Raw genomic sequence first — 21,776 nt, 5'->3', positions numbered from 1 at the left:
AGCTGAAATTCAGGTCATTTTTTTACCTGAAATTGACCATAAATTGACCATAAATTCAGGAAATATTTCATGTGTATATGGTTCGACTAATATAGTCTCATAACGTTTTTATTTGGTTACATAGCTAAACAATGGTGCCTAAATTTTACAGTTACATGTAATTGATATGTACTTCAAAGATTAGAATATTATTTATCACTTTAAGATGAAAATTGTTATCCTTCAGTCCAAAGTAACTAGGGACAATATTTACAGTGGCACAATATTCTGTCAGATTGGCTAACAAGCAGTACTGCAGTTTTGATACATATTTTATGAAGGTATCGCTCCCGTCGACTTCCTTACCAAGGAGGGTCTGCAGAAACGATGATAGGCCGACGGCTAACGACTTCTGTTTATCTGTGACGCATCTGTAAAATCAACAGGAAGTAACCGAAAATGAACGAAGGTATATTGTAGCGGTTTTTTGGTAGTAAGTTTTGTATGAGGTATTTTAAAGAGGATTACGTCGACGATAAATATATATGATAATGATGGAGGACGAGGATAATAGATAACAAGGAGAACCCTATAGTCCTTAAACGTCATCTGTCTATTAGAAACAATACTACAATATGTTCCCCCGCCCCCCATTTTAAGAAGATTTTAGCCCGATCTCGTGACCCCTGTGACATTGAATGAAAAGGTATAGGTTCCTTCATTTGAAGAATACTTGGTAGCCTTTCACCAAGAGCCATGTCACCATGCCCTATAGACAGGTCACTATCGCCCCTCCCACACCTCTGCTTGTAATTTAACAAGAAGACATTTAAATATTTAAACCAATTTTAACCCTATGATCTTGAATGAGAGTCAAAGGTCATTCATTTGAACAAATTGGGAAGCCCTACATTCTTGGCATCTCACAGGACCATACATTATTCAGGTTATCTAGGCCTCTTAGATATTCGCAAGAAGCCGTTTAAAGATTTTAGCCTAATTGACCCCTGTTACGTTGAATGAAGGTCAAGGTATTCATTTGAACAAACTTGGTAGCTCTTCATCCCAGCATGTCACAGGCCCAAGATTAGGTCTCTAAGAATCTTAGTTAGTCACACACAGTTGTTTAAAGGATTTTAAACTATTTGATACCTGTGACCTTGAATAAAGATAAATGTTATTCATTTGAACAAACTTTGTATCCCGTCATCCCAGCATGCTACAGGTCCAATATCAGTACTTTGGGCCTTTTGGTGGTTCTCGAGAAGAAATTGTTTAAAATATTTTAGCCTTTTTTGACCCATTTGACCTTGAATGAAGGTAAAGGTTATTAATTTTAAACAATTTTTGAAGGCATTCATCCTACCATATCACAGGTTTAATATCCTGTCTCTAGGCCTCTAAGATCACAAGAAGTTTATTTAAATATTTTAGCCTAATTGACCCCTGTGACCTTGAATGAAGATCAAGGTCATTCATTTGAACACACTTGGTAGCACTTCATCCCAGCATGCCAAAGGCCCAATATCAGGTCTCTAAGCCTCTTAGTTATTCTCAAGAAGTTGTTTAAAAATTTTAGCCTATTTGACCGCTGTGACCTTGAATGGAGATCAAGGCCCTGTATCCCAGCATGCTATAGACCGAATATCAATACCCTGGGCCTTCTGGTTCTCGAGAAGAAGTTTTTTTTTTTAAATTTAAGCCTTTTTGACCTCTGTGATGAGGGTCAATGTCATTCATTTGAACAAACTTAATAGCCCTTCATCCCAGCATGCTACAGGTCAAATATCAGTGTCCTGGGCCTTTCGGTTATTGAGAAGAAGACGTTTGAATGAAGATGACCTAAAAAGGATGATACGGAGGAAGTAGTACTACTATGATGATGATAGTGATGACGATGGTGATGATGATGCTGATAATGATGGCGATGATGATGATGATGATGATGATGATGATGATGATGATAGGGAGGAGGATGAGAAGGAGAAGGAAAATGATGATTGTGAGGATGATAATTTTGGTGGTAATGATAACGATGATTCAATCATAAATTCATTGTTCAATTTGTTCCTGATTTGCTCTTAGTCTTACCTTATACTTAAATAAGATACTAGGAATTCCGGCCATGGTTGAAAATAGACCAGTAAATAAAAACAGACACATGAAAGGAATCAACATTTTACAGTCCGAGTCACAGAGACCTGGGATGGCTGTCCCGTTCACTCCTAAGCATGCGCAATCCACAAACACGTTCAACAATGACACATTGTTATAAAAGGTCCAAACACAAAATATTTTCTTTTTCATTTAAAAAAATGTATCTGCAAATGACTCTGTGCAATGAATTAAATAGAATAGACAAGACTGCTTTACGAAAATATCCCTTTCTGTACAAAATGATCGCCATTCGAGTAATACAGAATATTGAGTTTTATTCCATAATTGGTAAAGTGAATATTGCAATATTATAATAACTATTTTCAGTTTGTTTTGTTTTTTATGAATAGTTTTGAAACATTGTGATGGGAAATGCTGATTCCGCTCTGTTCAAATCAAATATTATTTTTTTAGAACGTAAGAGGTTATTCTGGTTCATATTGTGGCTTTAGGTAATTTTTTTTTTTTATTTGAGTTGAAAGTGTAACTAGAATTACCTGCCCTGGTTGATCAGAACGTCCGGCGTGACACAGCGAAAAATAGTTCTGGCCGTCTGATCCGCAGACTGGGAAATAGTCCGTATCGTCACATTGACACCCAACTGTACAGTTTGAATCTCCATCAGGCCTAATCATGACAAAATAACATAAATCCAAAGCAGAACGTACAGCACAATGCTTTTAGCAAAACCGTTTAAAATGATTTCCCTTTCTGTGGACGGAAGCATTAGTAATCCCCTTGAATAATCAGGCACACCCAGATGTTAATAATCACTGCCGTTAATTCAGCCTCTGGAATATGTCAAACACAACTGAAGGTTCTGTTCTTGACAATGGATGATCAGTTAATTTGGTCCTTTGATGTACATTAAAAGAATAGAGTAACGAATTGTGGTTAAATTTGTGGCTTTGATATGATATCCTTTACTCTCTATACTCTTCAGTGGATATTTCTGTAAAGGACTGTGTTTGGGGAATTATTGTCTCCTGAACTACCTCCAGTTTTACTATGCGATAGTGCTGGGGTGAATATAATGACAATGAAAGTAACCCCTGGAGTATTGAGAACGATTCAGGAGAAACAAATATAAATGTACATAATTGTTTACATCTATGTCATACAAACAAGCTTTATTGCCTATGCAGTAATAAGCTTTAAGCAGTGTTCTGCATGTGTTAATATCCTTATGGCTTCATCAATCAAAACTGTATCTAATCAGCAAAATTAGTTGCCAACGAATCGTGACAATTAATCGTTTTCTTACAAAAACGTAGCTCTACAATTTAGCGATTTCATTCTTTTTCAGACTGCGAATAAATTATCCGCGAATTATTATATACATCGTATACACAATGAAAACAGAAAATCGCGAAATTCTAAAACCGCCAAAATATCTGCTCAAGTCGTGAAAATTTTAACCCCTGTAAATTCGTCTTTGATATATTTTTAACTTTGTGGCAGTGTTCTATCGAACCTCCACCTTAATATCAATACTGGGATGTTCTAGATCATGTTTTGTTTCATAATCCTTTTACATAATTTTGTAAAACTGATTGAATTGTCTATTTGTTAACATAATATTTATTTTATTAATTTTTTTTATAATTGTCATAATAAATATGTCACCTAACGGTGGCCATTTTTAATTCATTTAACTCTTTGTTTTCTGTATGTGGAATGTGCATAAAAGATATTACCACGAACATGTTTAAGTTAATTGTACAATCTAGTTCATGTTCCTCATTTGCACATTACAGAGTTATCTGCCCTTGCGGGTAGGTATTGATTATGACGTCCTATGTTTGTGAGCGTAACGTCATACGTTTCGGTGAAAACTACGTGAATTGCGCTTACAAAATAATGACGTAACAATCGATACCTACCTACAAGGGAGCTAACTCTGTAATATGCAAAGACGGAATACACTTTATCAAACAGTGTCTATGGGTTTCCTAGGAAACTGGTCCTGCAGGTAGGGCGTTAGAATTGTACCAGCTGCCCTTATTGCATGATCGTAAAAGGCGACTAAATTTAGGATCTTATCTTTTCTCTTCTTCCTATCTAACTTTGTTCTTCCTAGCGTCTCCCTTGACACCGCCTCACTTTTGGCCTTGAGTTGAGCGTTAGCTCCTGTGAGGAAGGCTCTGGGTTCTGTCCCCTGGCCGAGACACACCAAAGTCTATAAAGTGGTATTTTCTGCTACTGCTTAGCGCTCAGCATACAGTGAGTGGGACGACTGATTCGCCCGTTGTCAGTATAATGTGACCGGATGGGATGTGTTGCTTGGTGTCCTCGACGGCATGTTTTAGTGATAAAGCACTATAAAAAGGGCAACAGTTCCACTGTACAAGACACTATATGAATATACCGCAATCTCCCAAAACACACACCTCGCACAACATACACGCAACACAAAGCATGCATGGGAGACTGTCCTTACATGACCATAGCTGTTAATAGGACGTTAATTAATCAAACAAACAAATAAACATAATTCTAGGAAACATTTAAAAGACTTAAATAAAAAAGATCTAAATAATATTATATTTTTTGCGGTCTTACCTTTGTATGTTATATCCTATAATTTCAGGGTTGTCACATCCCAGAAAATTCCCGAGTACTGAGATGAACTAAGGCGGAGATGCTTAGAATCATCCTTGCACCTGCGGCCGGTGTAAGTTTTAGCTTGGACACAAGACAGCCTCGTAGAAAACTCCAAAGGCACCAGCAAACACACCGATGAGACCTTTAATGTATCATTACGTGTTTACGATGTAATAAACATATTGTAACCACACTATCCAAGAAAATTTAACAGGAATATAACCAAGTCTCCTAAAACACGAACAATGCATTTCATACACGCTACACACTTAACACATGGAAGACCGTCCTTACATGACCCTGGCTGTTAATAGGACGTTAATTAATCAAACAGTTAAGTAATTACAAGATCAAGAGCCAAATAGACTGAAAATACGACATGTACAAAATAATGATCAGCACCTCTTATTCAACATACAATGCAAATTCAAGATATCAATTATCATTGCCTTTTTCAAGGTCATGGTTACCTAAATTTACCAAAATTCAATATAAGCATTGGTTTTTCATCGAAGTTTTAAATTGTGATTGCCTTGTGACGGTTTTTTTCCCTTAAAAGTAGGCCATAATGAATTGATCTTACAAATTGTAGTCCCGCATGTGTTGTAGATCACAAGTGTCAATTTTCATTCTCCAAAATATTTTTTTTCTGAAATAAATTCATGATGAATTTTGAAAAAAAAGTTATTAGCATCATTTCTCCATCCCAGATATCATTTATCTAGTCTGTAATTTACCCGTGACCAAATTGATTTGTTATTGGCTTTCATACTTTCATAATTCATTCTCATTCTGATATTTGATACAAATTAATTATGTAATTTACCAGCAAACTGGTGTCTTTTGCTCATGAATTAGGAACATACATGTACATCTAATAGGTATACGTACAAAGTTTCATTAAGCTCGGTGCAAATTTACTCTCATAACCGTGTTCACAAGCTTCAGTAATTATTATTGCAAAGGGCAATAAGTCCGTAAATAAGTTAGAGTTGACCAAACTCATTTTCAAACTTGTTCAAGATATTTGCAATGTTAGTCTGTATGCAAAGCTTCATTTAGCTCGGATCATATTTACTCAAGTTAGCATTCAATAGTTATAATCTCAAAGAGCAATAACTGCGTAAGTTTCCATTGAATCAAGCTGTTTTTCAATATTGTCCGGGATCTTTCCGAAGTTAGTTTACTTTACATAAAAAGTTTCATCAAGCTCGCTGCAAATTTACTCAATTTAACATGTTTACAAGATCGATTTTCGAATTTGTCAGAGATCTTTCCAATTTAAGTTTTATTACAAAGTTTCATGAAACTGATTACACATTTATTCAAGTTATCATGTTCACAAGATTCAATAATTATATTTGCAAAGAGCAATGACTTCGCTTTTCGGACTCGTTCGAGATCGTTCCAACGTTATAAGCATCCCTTCTACATCCAAAATATCAATTAAGTAGTCTGTAATATACACGTGATCAAATTGATTATAGTCAAGCAAGAGGTCCATGGGCCTTAACGGTCACCTGATATTTGATACAAATTAGTTCTGTAGTCGAAAACTGCAAAACATATCATTATCCTTTTTTATTTCGATATTTAATTATTTAAGATGAAATCAATGAGTGAAAGCGTCTATTTTGCCCTTTGTCATCTGACCTCAGATACATCTATGAACCCATAACAAGCTAATATATCCTATTATGCACTAAGATGTTAATCATCTTGTTGTGAAAGCGTCTATTTCAAATCCTGCCTTTGTCATCTGGACGCCCCCTCCCTGTTATTGCGTTGTGTGTTGATTTCAGATACACTATGAACCCATAAAAGCTAATATATCCTATAAATCGGATGTTCTGGACAGCATATACTATATGCATCAGACCCTAAGGCATCTTCATGCAAAATATATTGCGTTTCACTAAGTTGTTCATTTAGCGAACGAAAGTGACACCCCAGCGTTGATAAAATAATCAAAACCTGTTAAAATTTCAATAAGTTTCTCTTTAATGGCTGATTTGATGATATTTGGATCATTTAAGGACGCCCCCTCCCTGTATGCGTTGTGTGTTGATATCTGTATGTTTTGGAAGGTAGCGATATATTCGTGTTGTGCATCCTTGTTACAGCGGGAAATCTAATCCAACAATTTGTCATCATATTTTGAAGCTCATGTTATTCACTTGTATCCAACTTATATAATTTAATTTTGTTTGATATATGATTTTCATTTTAACGTCGTTAGTCTCTCTGACTTACCTGATCATTCTTCTTACAACTAATTTCGTTTATCAATTCAAAATTTCATTTGACATTAATCTTTATATTAATCATTATTTCACTATTTCATGATTTTCTCCTTTTCTAATTTTCTAATTTGAAGAGCGCCAGACAAAGCATCCGTACAACTACCATATATATTTTTTGGTTACTTTTAATAAGATACTTTTTACAAAGGCTATTGCTTGCCTGGAATAAAGATCGCGAGACATAATGCATGTACAACTATCATGTATAATTTATTGGTTACTTCAACTGTTTAATAGTCATTTAATTATCAATATTATTATCACTATACTCTAACTAATTCAGTTTATCTGTATATAAAAATATATGTATTAATGAATTGCAGAATGAATTCATGTTTATACTTTAAAATATGAACTGGAGAGGACTTAAATAGGCGTAGCCTGATGTCCGATCCTAATGATGTACATACTATCAATAAAATATTGTTGAAATTGAAAAATTTAATATGAAAAACACTTTTGACAAGTGCTATGTATTGCCGTAAAATCCAAATACGAACTAAAAACCGATATTGGTGTGAAATATGTTCTCAAAAGGTAAAGGCAAAATAAGTCGTTCAATTAAAAATATTCAAAAAGTGTCGATACAAAAATACATAAACAATTTTCTTTCATACCTAAAGGTGTAATACTGGCTGTTCTGAGCAATACACTCATGTCGATTGAGGTAGTATTACATGGCTACCCATGCAATAAAGCCTCGTGACGTCACGGCGTCAACTAAATTTCTATTTCCTCGGTAAGATTTAAACATTTTTTTCACAAACTTGACTGGTTTTACTATAAAAGATGCAAACAACGGAATTTTTGTTGAAAATATCACGTTATTTTTCATGTATGGAAAATTGACGTCCAGTCGTGGATTTCTTCGAATTTATTTCAAAATGGCCGGATATGATAGCTGTAAAATTGCAATAAAACGTCGAGGTATGAAAGAAAAATACTCTTTCATAAGTGGATATGAAGGATAGAGATATTCTTCCCTCGGGATCACAAAATGTTGCAAAACCCTCGGCAAGCCTGGGGTTTTACTATATTTTGTGACCCTCGAGTAGAATATCCCTATCCTTCATATCCACATATGAAAGAGTCTTATATTATAGCATGAAAGCAAGATTTGTACATAACATTACGCCTTTAGAAAACTCTTTTTTTTTAAATAACAAATCCTCCGACACATTTCATAATAAGAGTACATTAATGTATTTAATGCTCTTTGATATCAATATCAATTAAACAGATTGCGTGTTCAATTGTTTACTCACATAATCACGTATATTGTACGGCATTTTGTCGGGTTCGATGCCGGTGTATACCATGTAGATAAATATAATATGTAGTAAGACTATATATATCATGCTTTGATATACCCCTATAAACTAGTTTTTATATAAACTCTATTGACAAAAAATGGCAATAAATGAATTGTTCCGTCGAGCGGTCCAAAGAACTGTTAAAATGTGCTGTTGAACCCTTAAACAAACTGTTGCCCTTGGCCTTCAGCCTTTGTCTTAGGGTCCAACAAATCATCTCACGACCTCAATCCCAGTCAACAACTGTATATTGTTATACCCCTACAAAATAGTTTCTAAATAAACTATATTGACAAAAATGTCAATAAATGAACTTTCCGTCGAGCGGTCAAAAGAACTGTTTAAATCAACAGTTAAAATGTGCTGTTGGACCGGAATGACGGTCACATCTACAATTCGTGACGTCAATGCATGGTTTTGAGTCAATGGGTATAATAAAACAGTTATCGACTTGGTTTTCGGGCAACAGATGATTTGTTGAACCCTGAAACAAACTGTTAACCTCGGCCTTCGGCCTTTGTCTTCTGGTTCAACAAATCATCTGTTGGCCTCAATCCCAGTCAACAACTGGATGTCATTTGATATAACGCCTTTGGCATTCAACTCATATTATTCAACATACAGATAATCCGTAAGCATATGCCGTTTGCCGGTAATTGATATATTGTATCAAATCCTTGGACAAATTGAAACATGCAATCATTGCATTTACACAATACCTTTCAAATTTTCCAAAATTCCTGATTTTCCATCCGCCTGATCTGCCGGCCTCAGTTTGAATCTGTGCGGGAAAAAGAAGACAGGAATTCCGGACAGAATAGCTAGGAAACTAAACAGAAGAAATCCGACCCACCACGCCCCGACCCAACGGGAGTCCCGTGGGGTGATGTACACATCTGTGAAGAAAATAGTAGGGTGTAAAGACCACAGGGATAGTCTTTCATTTTGATTTTTCAGGGGAGTTGTTCTTGTTTTAGTGTGTGATTTGTTTCCTTTTCTGGTTTCATTGGAGTTTTATAGCAATTGGAGTTCATTGTCCCATTAAAACATCATGGGTGTATTACTTGTTTCTGTACCATAGACGTATCGATTGAGGCTATATTACGTAGTTCCTCTTGCTTTACAATATTGTGACGCCCAACGTTCGTCAATAACAGCTATTTTCTCGGTAAAATGTCATGCCAATTTCAGAACCAATGTGAGCTACATTGTAAAAGATTCAAACAGTGAGAATTTTTGTGGAGACAATCGCTCAATTTCCATGATTTGAGACAAATTAGAAGAAAAACGAGGGATATCTTTGATATATCTTTATGTAGATAGGAAAGATAGGTTTTATTTTCCCCTCAGTATCACATGATGATATTAAACCTTCGGCAAGTCTCGGATAGGACTACATATTTTGACCTTCAACTCGATTATTCCTTCTAGTCTTATTGAAAGCAAGAAAACCACTCATTTACCATGCTTCGCACCATCATAAAGAAAGCTGAATTTAACCAAGCACATTCGTTCTATAAAGACGGAATTGTTTTGTCCAACATGCACTTGAACATCTTTAAAATTCATCAAAACACATGAAAACCCAGCAGAGTACCTTCCAAGGTAATGTAGATTTTTGTGAAGATCCCACCGAGTCCAAACGCTACAGCTGGTCCGAAAATAATGATCCCCATGATGATAACTAACAATCATTGATTTCATACATATTCCTTAAAGTTGCTCCCCGTCGAAAGATCATAAACAGTATTTCTCATTTGAACAACTGTTGACATTAAAACTAACACAAAAATTACATATAAAATAATTTGCTTTGGTCTTGTTGTCTCCACTATCATCACCTTATTCCATTTAGGACATAATGCCATGGATTAATTTTGGAATGTAAATAATTAGTTTGAATACTTATATTCTGAAATACAATAAGAGCATAAACTTTTAAAGAATGACAACTTTTGTTAATGAAGAAAAAAATACTAATTGTCTGCCCTTATTTTAAAAGATAAAAATCGTAATCCGTCACCTTTCAGTTCATGTTATCACGGTATGTTTAATCAAAGAAGAATAAATCAAACACTTAGTATAAAGAGTTCGGTCCTTCTTCTTTTCCCCCTTAAAATATTTAGAACGCTTTTGAAAAAGAATGAACAGAAATTAGTTTGAAATGCTTTTGATTTGTAAGTTGAAAGCATGAACTGTCAAATTTAGAAATAATTATTAAATCAAGTCTCGTTTGAAGGTACACTTTTAGTTACATTTTCTTCTCCAGCAGTTTTTGAATAATTTGTGCAAGGTAAATCTGCGATGACACACTTTGAAGAACTGATTAGAATAGACCTTACCAAGATATATTGCTGCTTCAGTCTTTTTCACATTATCGGATATGTAACACGTGAGAAACGGTTGCCTTGGCGATTTAGCGAATCCATGAAGAATCATTCAAATCGCTATAATTGTCAACGCCACAGGTGTGAAACTTGTCGGCGCCCCTATTTTCACAATATTTTCACCAGCATTTGGACAGTCAACGTTGTCCGTCCCATCGCAAAGTTGCCCCCCCCCCCCCATTTACTGATGACGTAGCATTGAAATGGATGGATAGATCTTGACCTTTGTTCTTGACCTTTTAGGAGTCCTTGACCTTCAGTCATGAAGGTAGCTAGGTGAAAGAAAATAGGCTGTTGTGCATACTATCCCCGATACTCCGAACAAAGTTGTTGATACGGATAAAACTCTAGGAATGTGAACCCTCCTGGCGGCATGGCTGACAAAAATATCGCTAAAAGAAACCCAATATCATTGCAACTCATTACAAAACCGGTATGAAAGCTAGAAAATCCACAATACCGCTCCAGTGTGGTCACTTGTGACATCACGTACACATTAATTGTTGATGTAAATAATCCCGCCGTACTGTAAAATGCCGTGAAACACGAAATGTTGCTACAACATGTCATACATTTCGGTTTACAAGCGCCTGTACCACTCTGAGATTCTAGGTCATGACCTGTTGATTTCAATTCAGCTCGCATCATCTCCTTCCGGTCTGCAGGGGAGATAAAACCCTTGAACTCCTCCATTTTGATTATAATATTCAGATTTATCCAATGAAACAAGTTTAATAATAACTGAAAGAAAATGGGATTTTTTTTTCAGGTTCTGTGTTTACTTTGATATTTTAAAAAAAATAGCATTCAATAAATTGATCTAGAGGTATTTTACCCTAAATGACTTCTACTTGCATGTATATTTTCTATACTAATTATAGAACAACTTTGTATGCATGTACATATATCTTCATAAATATCAATTAACACACATTGAAAATATTTGGATATATTTCGTCTTTGCACAATGCAGAGCTACCTCTCTTGCGGGTAGTAACATTGCATAGGTATCAACTGTGACGTACTTATTCTGTGAGCGAAACTCGCGTCGTTTTCTTGGAAAAACATATGGCGTTACGCTCGCGAACAAATGACATCATAAACAATACTAACCCGCGATTACAGATACAGATTTGTATCTCTGTAATATGCAACTGTATACATCAAATTAGATACATTGATCTCGTGTACTGATTTGGGAAAATAGTCCCTTAATAAATCATCGGAATCGTAATATCAAAACGCATTTGATTTTGTCATGTGGGCTGATGAAATCATCATAAGCATTGGTGCCACTTTTTATATTATCTTTTATCAGGTTACGAAAACAAATTATTTACAAACTTTTTGAGAATTCGCAACCCCTATGCAATTAAATATTAATAATGATATCAATTCTTAAATAAAGCACATAATACATTATATATCCTTTTCTACACAAATCCGGTCGCCCTCGTGAAAACTGCTACAGCGTATGACATAGACCTGTCTAGGAAGAGCGGAATCACTTCTTGCTATATTCGTAAAAATGAACGCCACATGATCTCTTAAACAGCATCATTAAACAAGATGCCCAAGAGGCCTTGACGGTCAATTGAGTGCTGATACAGAAAGAGCATTGCAAAGTTCAAATCTGTAAAAGTATTTAAGAATTAGAATAAACCTTAAAATTGAACATACGTATTAGAATTTTTGTTTTTTGTTTTTCATTTTGATAGTTAGTGTATTATGTAACCAAACCTTATAGTTACAATTCCAATTTGCTTTGGCAACGTTTAACAACAAAACCAAACTAGAAGTCAGTCAGTGTCAGTGATTCTATACATTTCACTTTTTAATCTATGAAGATTATTTGGTTCCATCAAACCTGTGAATTCAGAAGAAGAATTTTTAAATTTCAGCCATTCTGACCCATTAAGGCCCCGCCCCTACGGTCCCTGGGGGTCATCTAGGACCAATATGAATATGGTGCTAAAATGCTATTTCAGGCTAATACTTCTAACCCAGTTTGATTTATTTCCGATTAAAACTAAGCAAAAAATGTTCATAAATGTGTTATTCCTACAAAAACTATAGTAAATTTGACTTCCTCCCCAGGGGAAAATCCGAGATCCCAGTTCCATGAAATTCCCAATTTTTGTAAAGGACCTTTAGACCTTCCAATCTATGAAGAGACCATCTGGTGATAATATTTGTGATGCAGAAGAAAGATTTTTGAAGTATAAGTCTATTTGAAACTTTTGGCCCGTCGTTATGGCCTCTGGTGGTCGGCCAGGACCAATGTGGATATGACGATAAAATGCTATCTCAGGCTAAAAATTCTAACCCAGTTTGACTTATTTCCTAAGAAAAATAAGCGAATAACGTTCATAAATTTGTTTTTCCTATATAAACTATCGTAAACTTGATCCCCTCTCCAGGCGGAAATATGAGACCCCCAGGATCATATAATTCACAATTTTTGTAAGGACCTTTGGACCTTTCCATCTATGAAGAGTATTTGATTCTACCACATCTGTGAAAAAGATTTTTTGAAATTTTAGTCAATTTTACCCCTTTTGGCCCCTCTTACAGCCCCCTGGGGATGGGGTCATATAATTCACAATTTTGATTTGCCTTATGCTTTAGAAGGTTTGTGAAAAAAAAATCATTGAAATTGCTTCAGCGGTTTTTGAGAAGAAGTCGAAAATGTAAATTGTTTACTAACACACGACGGACGACGGACAAAAGGCGATTAGAATAGGTCACTTGAGACTTCGTCTCAGGTGATCTAAAAACAGAAAGATTTGCATAACAAAACTGTCGTACGTTTCTGTTATCTTTGCTTTCTACACTACTAACCATAGTGCAATATTTCATTACATATATTTTAGTTGAAATAAGACTTTTCTTTATACGTAATAACGCAGTTCCCATACATTATACAATATTTGAGGTATCATTCCCATCTGAGTCTGTAATACAATCCGTAATGTCTTTAGGCGTACAATGCAACACGGACTTATCTATGCACTGCGCATATTTCGAGATACATGACTCTTTTGTCGCTTTTTCATTAACTTTAGTGTTTCATTGTAAAGAGAAAGAAGTATTCTGATATATTTTGACATTCTTATTTCATTCAAAATCTCTTTTTATAATGACTTTGATAAAGAGGTAAGGCGCATATAAGGCCGGTTTCAACCTAATGACGACGACTTCAAAAACCGTGATAAGATAATATTGACACTACATGTTTACCCGCATACCAAACTCAGCGACAATATAAAATCAGTAGTTCTATATAAATGAGGTTTGATTTTGTCTTCCCCCAGACGTTAAGAAATCGTGAAACAGAGAAATGTGTAGACCAGGGCGATCCGATTGATCCTTCGTGATAAACACATTGTCTTTTCACACATTCCAAGATAAATATATCGATAAAACTTTAAGATATGATGAATGCTATTAAGGACACATTCAGGAAAATAAATCCATCACTATTGCATATAGTCAAACAAGCATTAGCGACGACCACATCTGTATAAGGACCACCTGACAATTTTTCAGATTCCCAAATGGTCACAAATTAACATTAAAAATTTAACAATATTGTTATATAGGCACTGCCTGTTGGATTCATTTTCGTTTTTAATACATTTTGATGAAATTATAATTGAAACACAGTTGAACTTTTGTAAAAAGCCAAATGACATAATACAATATCCATAAAGAACAAAACCTTGACAATTGAACGATAAAGTATTCATTATTTAGCTAGTGTTTTGAATTCGCCGATAATGAAATTATGTCTCCCTTGACAACCGCCTTTATTTTAGCTTTCTGTTGAGCGCTCGACCCTGTGAGGTAGGCGCTGGGTTCTGTCCCCAGGCCGAAACACACCTAAGTCATAACAGTGGTATTTTCTGCTACTGCTTAGCACTCAGCTTACAGGGAGTAGGACGACTGGTTAGCCTGTTGTCAATATGACGTGCCGGCGGCATGCCTCAGTGATATATCACTATTGAAATTGAAAGAGTTCCACTATACAAAAATACACGAATATACCTCAAATATATCTCCCAAAACACATCCGCATTCCATACACACAACACACCGCATACATGCGAGGCCGTCCTTACATGACCATGGCTGTTAATTAATCCAGCAAACAAACAAACATATATATCATATGTTGTTTTCATTCTTACCTTTACTATTCCAACATTAGGTTGATAGTCTCTACATCTAAGTATAGACCACTGTACTGATGAGCCAGGATTGCAGCAGTAAATGATATTTTCACCTCAATACAGGTAAATCCACCCGCTCTAGAAAGGTGATATATATCATCCACTGTTTAAACTTAACTCTGTCTTCAAATTAACGCAGATCGCTAAATACTCTTGTAATACCATTTGTATGTATAGCATGCACACAGGAGTTTGACACAAATAGGGGAAACTATGGACACCACATTCAATATCCAATTGTAATATGTTAGATGTTACAACTGCATTTATGTTTTTATAATCTTTCATAACAATATAGGATGAAGTGATAGATAGATTTCTTTGTAAGAAGATCTGTGTCAAGTTTCATCAATATTTCATACCTTTAAGGGATTCCTTCAAATAAAAAAGTAATTCTGAGATTAAGGAAATAGCTTTAGTAAAAGAGCTTATTTGAACGTTTATAATGCGAATTTTCACACAAGAAATTGAAAATTATTTTGTATCAAAATGCGTAACAGAACAGAAAAATGTAGCGACCAGAACGGGGCTCGTTCCCGGGATCTCCGAATACCAGTCGCATGCTCTACCGAGCACTACACAGTCTCTGACCATCGGCTCATTACAGTTCCGCTATATAGGTTTGTTTTATTTTATAGCGCTATCTCACTGCGACATGTGACCAGATACACCAGACAGCATACCTCACTCGGTCACGTTACACAATTTGTAAACCATTGGTCCCACTAGCTTAATGCTGAACGCTAAGCAATAGCAGAGACTATACCACTTTTTAGACTAAGATGTGTCTCGGCCAGGGGACAGAACCAGAGCCTTCCTCACAGGGACGAGTGCCCAATTTTATGCTAAATGTGAGGCGGTGTGAAAGGGGAGACGTGAGAAGATGGAAGTACGTTAGGAAGGGAAAAATATATCATCCTAAATTTAGTCGCCTTTTACGATCATGTCGTAAGGCAACAGGCACAATTCTAGCGCCGTATTATGCTTGCTGTATATATACATGCAGAGAGTGTACTCATACCTGTTACGGACGAGGAAAAAGCGTTACCATTGTGTTGTGTATATTATACATGTCGTGTTCCAGTTTCTCATATCTTTTGTTTATCTACAATGGACACTCAAGAAGTGCGAGAATTTTTGAAATACTTCTAATAAATACTGTATTCGAACGAAGCACAAAATTACCTTTATGCTGACACTTTATCGTGCTAAGACAAACATGTTCCTGTGGGAAAGGGTAACTTTGTTGACGAATAGTCACTATCCTAAAAATAGTTTTCATTTAGTATGTTAAACTCATGTCAATTCACAATTCACGTACAACCATCTGTTGAGTGTCGTGACGTGGCATGGCATGACGTCACAGTGGTTCAGTCGAATCAGATGTCAAACAAGGTGGTGTCTTATCTACTAACTATTCTTTTTCAAACGTCTATTGATAACATACTTGATTGCCTAGCCTTAAAGTCAACATAAAGTCGAAGTTAAGACTTCATTGATTAAAAACGTATATTTTAGTAGGAAACTACATGGTCACAAGGTACCCATTGACCATCGAGATATTCCCAAATCAATCCGAGTACACGCAGTACTTTTTATTTTGTTAACTTAGATATTATTTACATAAAACATAGCTGTGATGTCATCTATTGTTATTTCCGTGCTTTAACTCCCAGATCATTGGAGTATTGTCTGTAACTGTCTTACATGATACATTTTACAGTCTTATATGTGACTCTGATATAAGGCTGTCACTTATAAGACAGTAAAAATTGACTTATAGTGGAGTTACACAATACGGGTAACTAGGCCTCCAGGCATAATCTTATGACTCTGTAAACGCACAACAAACAGCCAGGACTATTCTATTCCAAAAAAAAAAATTCCAAAGAAAATGACTAGAAACACGGAACAGATTTTAATCAACGGTTTAAAAAACAAATTTTAGTGTATATTCCATAGTAAATTCAAAAGATAATGACGGGGAACAGATTTTAATCCACCTGTTGAAAGAACACAAATTTCACAAAATTCAATGTAGATACCATAGCTGTGTGTTGTTCCAAGAATTTAATTTTAAGCACAAATCAGCAGCATTAAAGCTGCCTTAGGGTTTTACATTACTAAAGTATTCTTGTTTTCACGGAGCACTTTCACTTTTTTGCGGGGCGAATCTGAATTTGAAAGGCCTTGAACCACATTATTAACAAAATGTTCAATGTTCACTACAAGTCCGTTTATTTGATCTGACGGCTGAAAATAGATGTCCAGGTTTGTTTACGCTACAAGTTGTTAATTTAACCCGGCTGCATACAAACGAGTTGCTGCCGTCGCCCTGGTTGGTGTAAACACCAGAAAATCAAGCAGTTTTACATATTCGGCCGACAGTCTGCTGAAGCTGGTGTATCCCTACAGGGGAGTTCACAGTACCAACAGTCCTCCAATGAATATTTCCGGGGATGAAGATAGAGTGCACCACACTTCCCATCCTTAGGTCTGTAATTGTAAAACAAAAAATTAAGTGAGATGCAATTGTATTTCACTGTCTTATATTAGAGTCTCATATAACACAGTGAAAGGCAACATGTAAGACAGTTCCAGGTAATGCTCCCATTATCTTAAAGTTAACGTACAGAAATAACAATAGATGAAATCCTGTATATATAGTACATAAAATAAATAGTACAATCTTCCCTTAGATTAATGTAATGCTGATAAATCCTGATAGCAAATCTCTCAGGTTGATGAACATTTTCGTAACACCTGGTGACTTTTGAGGATACTTTCCTATGTAGTATCCCCCGGTGTTAGTTTTTTATACATCTTCATGATACTCCAGATACCTCTTTCCATCCTCATTATGCTGATATATATGTTCGTAAATAGTTTTAGGTTTGTATTTCCCTCCATTCTTGTTTCTGACCTCCACTAGAATATAGCCGAGAGCATCGTTTAAACGGAAATTGTAAACTCCATAATATTGTCGCCAAATTTTCGAGTTGGTATTGCACTAGTTTTCACGTTGTTTCAACTACGCTTCAATTTATTACCCTTCTTATCTTATTTTTCGTATTAAGTCAGTGTCCTGTTAAAACATTCTCAAGGTCACTTACTTGCAATGGCGGTTGAAACCTGGTCTGTTCTTCAACTTTGTCCGGGTGTCAGAGATGTCAGAACGTATATCAGTGTTATGCGTAAAACTTATTTTGGTGGGTTTTATTAGCTCAAGTGATAGAACATCGCTGAACATGTCATTTTCCTCAAAGGCCATCTTGGATAGGGTCACAAAAAATCCTACATCACTTCGGATGACGGAATTCAAGCTTCATGCATGCATTATGTAACAATGCTATTCATCAATGATAACACAGGCAAAGGTAATGGTACACAACACGCTACCTTTACCTGTAATATATGTGATGAATTACATTGACAGAGGCAAAACACAAAGAGCTGCTCTGTTTTAAGTTAGAGATAAGCCTCAAACTGTACAATATGTGGGAGAGAGACGGGCTGCATAAACTATTTACCGACTTTGTAAATTTTTACTCGCAAAGTTATCAAACTATTAAATTCAAATATTGATTTTTAACGTGTACACGTTTAAAAATAGCACGGAAGTCTCCGAACTGTTCCGATCTGTATTGGTATTCCCGATGTTGGTCACTTGTTACGACTCGGGAGGTTCCGATCTATACGGCTATTGTCGATGTTGATTACGTGATACCACTCGGTTTTCCGATATTACCCAAAAGTAAGAAACATGGCGGTGACTGTGGCGGTTCTTTCAAAAAGCCTGATATTTCATGCGAAATTATCTCAAAGTTAATAGTATATTGGTGTTTTATGGATCTGAACCATCATATATAAGTATCCATTTTCAAACATTGTATTTTTATAACTGTTTGTGATGGTGAAAATTACAAGAAATAAAAATTTAATCCAGTTTTTCCTTTACCCGTGGAAATACGAACAAGTTGTGATAATACACTTGAAAATACATGACTAAGTTATTTCCATGTCCCAAATATTTTTAAATTGGTGAATTGCGAGAATCACTCGTATGTACCGTATATGTATATACATGTATTTGAGCGCGGATCTAGATCCTATGATATATATATCATTATATATGAATGTATGTAAATATACATTTTATACATAGAGGCATATAGTATAATTTGACATTCTGAAGTAAATAAAACTATATCAGGGTAATTTACATTTTATCCGGGTCTGAAAACAATGAAGATATATGGGTCATATACCCCTATAATTAGAGTAAAGGTTTATTCTTATATTTCAACAGAAAAGTTGAAAAAAAAACTTCATGCTATAAAATATTTTGAATTTCAATAAATGTGTTCATATATAGAATTGCTGCACTTTTATATTTGTTGGTTTGTTTGTAAAAGCGCTCTTATGAGGCTTTACATTAATTCATAATAGAGAAACGACGGCCGAAATGAAAGGGCCGAGAAGAAATATACAAAATGGTATCAAAATCGAAATTAAGATCATTTACGCCTTTGTTTGTTCGCATGCCGCGATTTACAGAAACAGAGTACAGTATACAAAATTTAAGACCTTTAAGGAAAACATTTGCTGTTGTTTTAAATTTCTTATCGCCAATAACTCGCTGTATATGTATATAGTAGTGCTACACTGACCACTGATAAGGAAAGTGAAGGCCATCAAAGTGACAGGAAGGTGAAGGTCAAGTACAACGTGGTAGATAATAGAATATACCAATACGTACCCATTCTGTAGCCATGATCTCTTCGCTCTCTTTGCTGCTTCTTTTCAATGCAGTGTCAGCGGACAATGTAATATATGAAAGGGGCGTGGCGGAGATATCCAATCCGGAATATACCGATTGTACAACTGATATGACTGCTATGAGAGATGAGCTGAGTAATATAAGAAATGAAAACCGCGAAATGAAGGAAGCTATTGCCGAGTTACAGGTAAACATGAGGAATTTACAACAACGTGACGCGGATAACCGGAAGCTGCTTGATCAGAATTTAAGGGAGATCACTCTACTCAAGTCTCAACAGATTCTATCATCCAAAACCAATCAAACTAGAAGGACTAATCGTTTCCTTCTAAAAGATACATATAATTATATCGATACAAACAAGCAAACTCGACCAAAGCTATCCGACTCTCAGTTCTATGCACGACTTGGACAAAAATTCGAAGGTAGCGTAGACATGTTTAATGAATCTTTTTGTTTTCAAATATTAAATTAGTATTTAAAAATCAAAATACCAATTGTATCATTTCGATAGATTCCAGTGTCATCAATAAAACTCCATAACAGCCAATTTGTTAGTTAGTGATGACGTAGATGACTTACTGATATATTCTGAAATGTCAACCAACTAATTATAGTGATTTTACTCTCTTGTAGTGCAGTCCCATGAACAAACCATAATATATGACGTCGTTATGACAAACGACGGTTTGGCATATGACAACAAAACCGGTATTTTTACGTGCACATCGTCAGGAGTATATGTGTTCTCCTGGTCGGCATTGGTAACAGCTGATCACTACGTCGAGACCATTCTTCGTAGTAACAAAGCTGATCTGGGGCTTACATACAGTGGAAACAAGGAGTACCCGGGGTCAGGGTCACAGACAGTCGTGGTTAACCTTCACCAAGGAGATCACGTGCGGGTGAAGGTCGGATCATTCATCCCTGGGTCAGTTCTATATGATATCTACACTTCGTTTTCTGGATTTCAACTTCATTAAATATTGTGTAACTTAGGAAGAATTAAATTATCAGTATAATCAAAAATACTTCATATTTGTTTTATAAAAGTGAAAGATTTGAAGAATTTCCATAACACTCCGACCTAATTCTTGAAGGTAGTCATTTCACATCTCTATACTAGGTCACAATGTACCAACCCCCATTCAATAATCATCTGCCACAAAAGCTTATTTAAGATCGAGTTGTAAGCTAGAAACACATAAACTACTCTGATCTACACAGTATAGTTGATCAAATTCGCGGGGTTTTAATTTCGCAAAATTCGCGGATCTATCCAAATTTGCCACATTTAATACCTTACGAAATATATCAAAATCATCGTTTACTTACTTCGAATGAATGACGGTTTCAAAGACTACAAAGATAATTTGCGAAAATTTGCGAAAATAAACCTCCGCGGATACGTTCTAAACAGTAAATTACATTTTCATCTGCGATATTTAACAACATTACATTATATGTGCGATACATTTTTTTTTCTGGGAGTTATGTGCATTACTCAGCTGTACTGGATCTAACACAAACACATTGATTTTTTTAAATTATTTCCATTTAGAGAAAAACAAAGCTTACATACCTTTTTTCTCCACACGGAATTTGCCACAACTCTCTCAGTAACTTGATGGTATACGCATTATGATTCTTCTCTTCACATTAATCCAATATTGTTTACAATTCACATAATTTCAAATACTGTGTTTGGACAATAGAGTATTATATCCAGACACTGACTGTGTTCAGCGAAGAGATTACACTTGTAATACACTATATCCGACAATAGTTTGATTTGACAACAGGTTGACATTTTAAAACAACTGGTGTCATCCAAAACAATCAACTATAATGTATTTGAACTATCACATTCTGTAGCGGTTTCCCACAGCGAGGCTAATCTTGTCCTAGTTGTCAGCAGCCTGTGTCACAAACACACATAATTATAAATAAACATCAGTAAAACGAATATGTATTGTTTAATACCTTGAGAAGAAACAAAACAGTAATTCGTAATGTCCCAC

General features: G+C 35.5%; 2 protein-coding genes and 1 pseudogene across 4 annotated transcripts in view; 1 reads left to right on the top strand and 2 right to left on the bottom strand.

Moving 5' to 3' along the window:
* The window catches only part of LOC138308854 (solute carrier organic anion transporter family member 3A1-like), a 95,762-nt gene extending 74,248 nt beyond the window's left edge, over nt 1–21,514 (bottom strand). The window contains exons 1-4 of one of the 3 annotated variants that reach the window (XM_069249884.1): nt 14,934–15,075; nt 4,699–4,882; nt 2,634–2,763; nt 346–410 (exon numbers count right to left, since the gene is read on the bottom strand). The gene's annotated coding sequence lies outside the window, so the exon portion shown is untranslated. Of the gene's footprint in view, nt 1–345; nt 411–2,633; nt 2,764–4,698; nt 4,883–14,933; nt 15,076–19,734; nt 19,886–21,337 lie in introns of those variants that run through there. The other 2 variants (XM_069249885.1, XM_069249886.1) reach the window with 2 other exon arrangements.
* Nucleotides 8,906–11,239, bottom strand: LOC138308856 (solute carrier organic anion transporter family member 2B1-like; annotated as a pseudogene).
* LOC138308855 (uncharacterized) lies at nt 19,748–20,765 on the top strand. The gene is made up of 2 exons (XM_069249888.1): nt 19,748–20,180; nt 20,392–20,765. The coding sequence occupies exons 1-2, from the start codon at nt 19,748–19,750 to the stop codon at nt 20,736–20,738; spliced, it is 780 nt and encodes a 259-aa protein (XP_069105989.1). The 3' UTR covers nt 20,739–20,765.
* Nucleotides 21,515–21,776: the final 262 nt, after the last annotated feature.

This window comes from Argopecten irradians, chromosome 15, assembly GCF_041381155.1.
Source record: "Argopecten irradians isolate NY chromosome 15, Ai_NY, whole genome shotgun sequence".
NCBI lineage: Eukaryota > Metazoa > Mollusca > Bivalvia > Pectinida > Pectinidae > Argopecten > Argopecten irradians.
Note: the sequence above shows the minus strand (reverse complement) of the source record. Positions and strands in the feature narration are given on the sequence as shown.

Coding starts and splice junctions, on each gene's coding strand:
- LOC138308855 (XM_069249888.1), top strand. CDS start 19,748: ATGATCTCTTCGCTCTCTTTGCTGCTTCTTTTCAATGCAGTGTCAGCG. Junction 20,181..20,391: donor ACTTGGACAAAAATTCGAAG/GTAGCGTAGACA, acceptor ACTCTCTTGTAG/TGCAGTCCCATGAACAAACC.